The following is a 3,990-nucleotide window of genomic DNA, read 5'->3' on the forward strand; positions in this document are numbered from 1 at the left end:
CGCGACCGCTTCTCCATGGCCTCGGGCTCGTCAAAAGCCCCCATCAAGCCTCCAAAATTGCGGAAGAGTCTTTCCTTGGGGTCCCACTCTGTGCCCACCTGGATGGACAGGAGGCACAACCAGGACAGGGAGGCGCTGTCAGCTCAGGTTTTGTGTTTCACCTCCCCAAAGTAAGGAAGGCACAGACTTTGGAGCCCCCAGCACTGCACACCCTGCGCTCCACGGCTCTCCTGCCTGTCAGCACCACACCAGCACTAATCCAGCTGTGTGATGCCTCTGGCAGCTGCGGGCTCTGGGTGCCACACCCTGAGCTCCCCCCTGAAAGATCACCTCAGGCCTTTTCCCCACCGATCAGCTCTGCACCCCACACAGAAGCCAAACTCCTGGACGAGTTTGTTCTGCAACATGACAGTGGCACCATGTAGCTCTGTCCCCACGGTGTGCAGGTCAGGAAGAGAAGGGTGGCATGGTGCAGGAGAACAGTGGGTGTTGTCAGGGAAACTTAACCCGCTCACCTCAAGATTTTGTAAGCGGTTTGCCTGACCTCCGTGACCTGCCAGCTTCAGAGCTCCTTGGGGCATCATCCACACTTCCAGGGACTCTGCCTGCCCTGTTGCCAAATTTTGCACTTCCTGCATCACCAAGTAACCCTGGAAACGGTCGTCATAGAAATATAAGTGCACACTGGATGGGAAGCCCCGGGGCTCAAATCTGGAGGAAGAGACAAATCAGACAAAGAGGTTACACATCTGAGCATCAGCATCCTCCCAGCATGAGATGCAGGCCACCACCCCACCTGCAGAGCTTGTCGGCCTTCGCTGCTGGAGGGGACGCAGCTTTGCGGAGCCCCAGCCTGGAGAAGGCCGTGTAGAAGGTGAGGGTGACATCACTGAGGCCGCTGAGCCCATCGACACGGTCGTAGACATTCTCCCAGTATGCCTTCAGGGCCGGCGTGTTGGGGGGGTAGCTGCCGTAGAGGTGTGTGTCCAGGATCTCCAGCACCTCCTGATTCACTGTCGACTCAAACTTGCGGGCGAAGAAGGTGGGTCTGGAGAGTTGCTGGAAGAGCACAGGGATTTCCAACAGTGTCAGCTGCACCCACTTTGCCCTCCCACCTGAGCGGGGCAGAAACATGCTGGGAACCATCCTGCTCGCTTTGAAGGCACAGACTAAGGAGCAGCAAAGCACAGCCGGCCTCTAATGGGATCCTCTATGACAGGCTCAGTGGTGCACACAGTATGCTTACTGGTAATGCAGAGGGGTTCCCATCTCTCCCACTGCCTCCCCTTTCCTGCACTCGGAAGTAGCCATGTGTCATCTAGCTCCTTTGCTGCTATCTCTGTTCACATGAGCCCGCAACTCGCAGAGTCGCCGCAGAGGTCTGGCCACATGGCTCAGCTGGCCGTTTGAGGGCCCTGCACTGCCCAGGGCTGCTCAAAAATTCTGCTAACTTCTCTTTTCAGGGCTGGGTGCATCTCTCCAAACCTCCCTTCTTCAGTCTACACCCCTGTGCACTGAGTGCACAGGAGATGGTTTGTCACAAGGCATTTTGTCCTGCCAAAGAGGACAGCGCTCTGAAGTGGCTTCACTGAAAAGGCATTTGCCCCATGTGACAGGTCCGCAGGGGAAGAGCAGGAAAACAGGAGAGAAAGCCTGGGAAGAGGAGCAGCTTTGCAAGCAAAAGCCTGACTGCTGGGCAGGACAGTCAGCGCAGTCCCGCTGCCCAAGCGGTTACAGACGCGCCTGTGCCAAGCCCCAGGGCGGCCGGAGAACCAACCCTGCTCCTGTCCCTGGAGAGCTGGGGTGAGGCTTGTGGGGGCATGCACAGCCCCTGGCATCGCACCCAGGGGAGCACGGAGAGGAGAGAGACAGGCAGGATAGGAGAGAGCGGGAGGAGAAAGGAGGGTCTTTTCACCTGTAGCCGGAGGAAGTCCTGGGGTTTGAAGTCATTTGGGGAGCACCCGCACCAGTCGACTATGTGTTTATATTGGCACTTACAGCCCAGCTTCCGGTTCCAGTTGGTCACTCGGAGGTTGTTATCAACCAGTGTCTCACAGGCGTGGCTGTTCTCCAGGACCGTGTGGAAGAAGGACTGTGCATGGCAGAGAAGGGACAGGACAGCCGGTGGGGATGGAGGATGGGGGGTTAGTGGAGAACCCCCAACCCTCACCCACAGAGGAACAGGACAGAGCTTGGTAGCTCCTGGACGGAAACCAATCCCAGTGTACAGGACCGGGCTGTGTGCCCACGCTGGTCCTGATCTGGCCCAGAGGGGGGTCCGAACCTAAAGCAGGGCTGGATATAAACGTGACCCTTGGCCTGTCTGCTCCTCTCTCCCTCTTTCATACCTGGGGCTGGACAAAGCGGAGGCACAAAGCTGCCTGCGTGGAACCAGAAACATCCTTTGCAGCTCCCCAGGGCAGGGATGAAGTGGGACAGAGATGTTAAGTAGAGTGTGAAGAAAACCCAGCCTGTGCCCTGCAGCCAGCACCCACCTCGGCTGGCAGGAGCGTGTAGGTGTAGAACTGGCGCAGCTGGGACACCAGTTGGTCATCAGCATAGACCACGTACTCCACAAAGCTGCGTGTCAGCGAGAACCAGTCGGAGCCCCCATCCACCACGATGCCCTCAGGGATGTGGCGCTCGCCCAGACGCCACATGTGCGAGTCACACTCATGGAACAGGCGGTCCAGGCCCTGCTTCTTGATAAACCTGGGCACAGGGATGAGGATGAGGGTTAGGAGTGTCACCCACTTTTCCGGGTACAGCTACATCCAGAACATCCCCCCTGCCCTAATTGTGTCAGTTCTTTTCTGAAATCTCTCCTTTTACTGCTCCTCCAGCTCAGCTCTCCCCTAACTGGGATTACCTGGCATTGTCTCGGCCATGAGACTTCAGGAAGTTCTTATCTCGGTATTTGGACAGGAACATCACCAGCTCCTCGTTGGTCCTAAGGTGCAAATTAAAAAGTGATGATGTTTATTCATACTTCAAGAGCCATCAGACACAAGGAGCCTAAAGCTGCTCAGTGGGTGCTGACTCAAACCCTTGTCCCATCGCTGGGGAGACACAAACAGGGCCTGTCTGCTGTCTGGCACCTCATATGCATGTTCCCCTGTAATGCCCAGACCGCAGGAAAAAACTGCCTCAGAGCTACTGGCGGGGCTCCTCTGCAGAGATGGGACCAGCCTGGCCCTGGAGCATCATCACCAGCACGTGGGTGCAATCTCCAACTCCATCTTCCCTCAGCTCCCGGCTCCTCCCTGCCCTTCCCAAGGCTGCTGCAGCATCACGCAGCCTGAACACTTCCATCATCATCCCCTGTCCAGGCAAGGTCCTTACCTTGTGGGGTAGTCAGTGGCACTGAGGTTGATGAAGAAGTCCCAGGGCCACTCGGCCAGTTCCAGTAGGTCCTTCATGCTACGCAGGTACATCTTCAGCAGGCTGGCACCTCCCCAGATGGTCACCATGCGCCAGGGTGTCACGCGGATGTTGGGGTAGTGCCGGGCCAGCTCCACTGCCTCACGGTGGAGGTAGTTGGAGCGCTGTCAGGGAAAACGGCTCGTGCTTAGCAGGGAGCTTGTCTTCCCAGGGCCCTGCCCTTCCTGCCCAGGGTCAGCCTTTAAGGCAGCCTCCACAGGAGGGAAGCAGCAAGACAAGACTGCTCTGGGCAGCAGGTACAGATCCTGCTTTTCTGGGGTTGCAGAAATAGGGGTGGGAGGGTCACAGCTCCACCAGAATCAAGGACAAACCTGACCCAGCCACATCCTCTCCTCACCACCCATCCATACCCCAGCTCTGCACTCTGGCCCAGTGACCAGCCCTTGCTGCTTACCTTGTCGACATGGATGTAGAAGAAGTGCTGCTGGTGGTACACAGCCTTGATGAGCCGCTTCAGCTGGCGAATGGCCCTGCCATGCACAACCAGCATGTAAGCGATGCGCACAGGCTTGCTGGGGGGCAGCTGCTGCAGCCGGCCCTCATCCCACT

The 3,990-nt window shown here is 57.6% G+C and overlaps 1 protein-coding gene across 1 annotated transcript in view; it reads right to left on the reverse strand.

Moving 5' to 3' along the window:
• Nucleotides 1-3,990, reverse strand: part of XYLT2 (xylosyltransferase II) — a gene marked incomplete at its 3' end in the record, with an annotated part of 7,509 nt that overhangs the window by 376 nt on the left and 3,143 nt on the right. Inside the window, exons 5-12 of the mRNA XM_010143051.1 lie at nucleotides 3,836-3,953; nucleotides 3,343-3,545; nucleotides 2,870-2,950; nucleotides 2,496-2,712; nucleotides 1,916-2,092; nucleotides 797-1,059; nucleotides 516-711; nucleotides 44-98 (exon numbers count right to left, since the gene is read on the reverse strand). Of these exons, the coding sequence (XP_010141353.1) occupies nucleotides 44-98; nucleotides 516-711; nucleotides 797-1,059; nucleotides 1,916-2,092; nucleotides 2,496-2,712; nucleotides 2,870-2,950; nucleotides 3,343-3,545; nucleotides 3,836-3,953 (1,310 nt within the window). The remainder of the gene's footprint in view (nucleotides 1-43; nucleotides 99-515; nucleotides 712-796; nucleotides 1,060-1,915; nucleotides 2,093-2,495; nucleotides 2,713-2,869; nucleotides 2,951-3,342; nucleotides 3,546-3,835; nucleotides 3,954-3,990) is intronic.

The sequence above is a fragment of the Buceros rhinoceros genome, unplaced genomic scaffold (genome assembly GCF_000710305.1).
Source record: "Buceros rhinoceros silvestris isolate BGI_N320 unplaced genomic scaffold, ASM71030v1 scaffold40729, whole genome shotgun sequence".
NCBI classification, from domain to species: Eukaryota; Metazoa; Chordata; class Aves; order Bucerotiformes; family Bucerotidae; genus Buceros; species Buceros rhinoceros.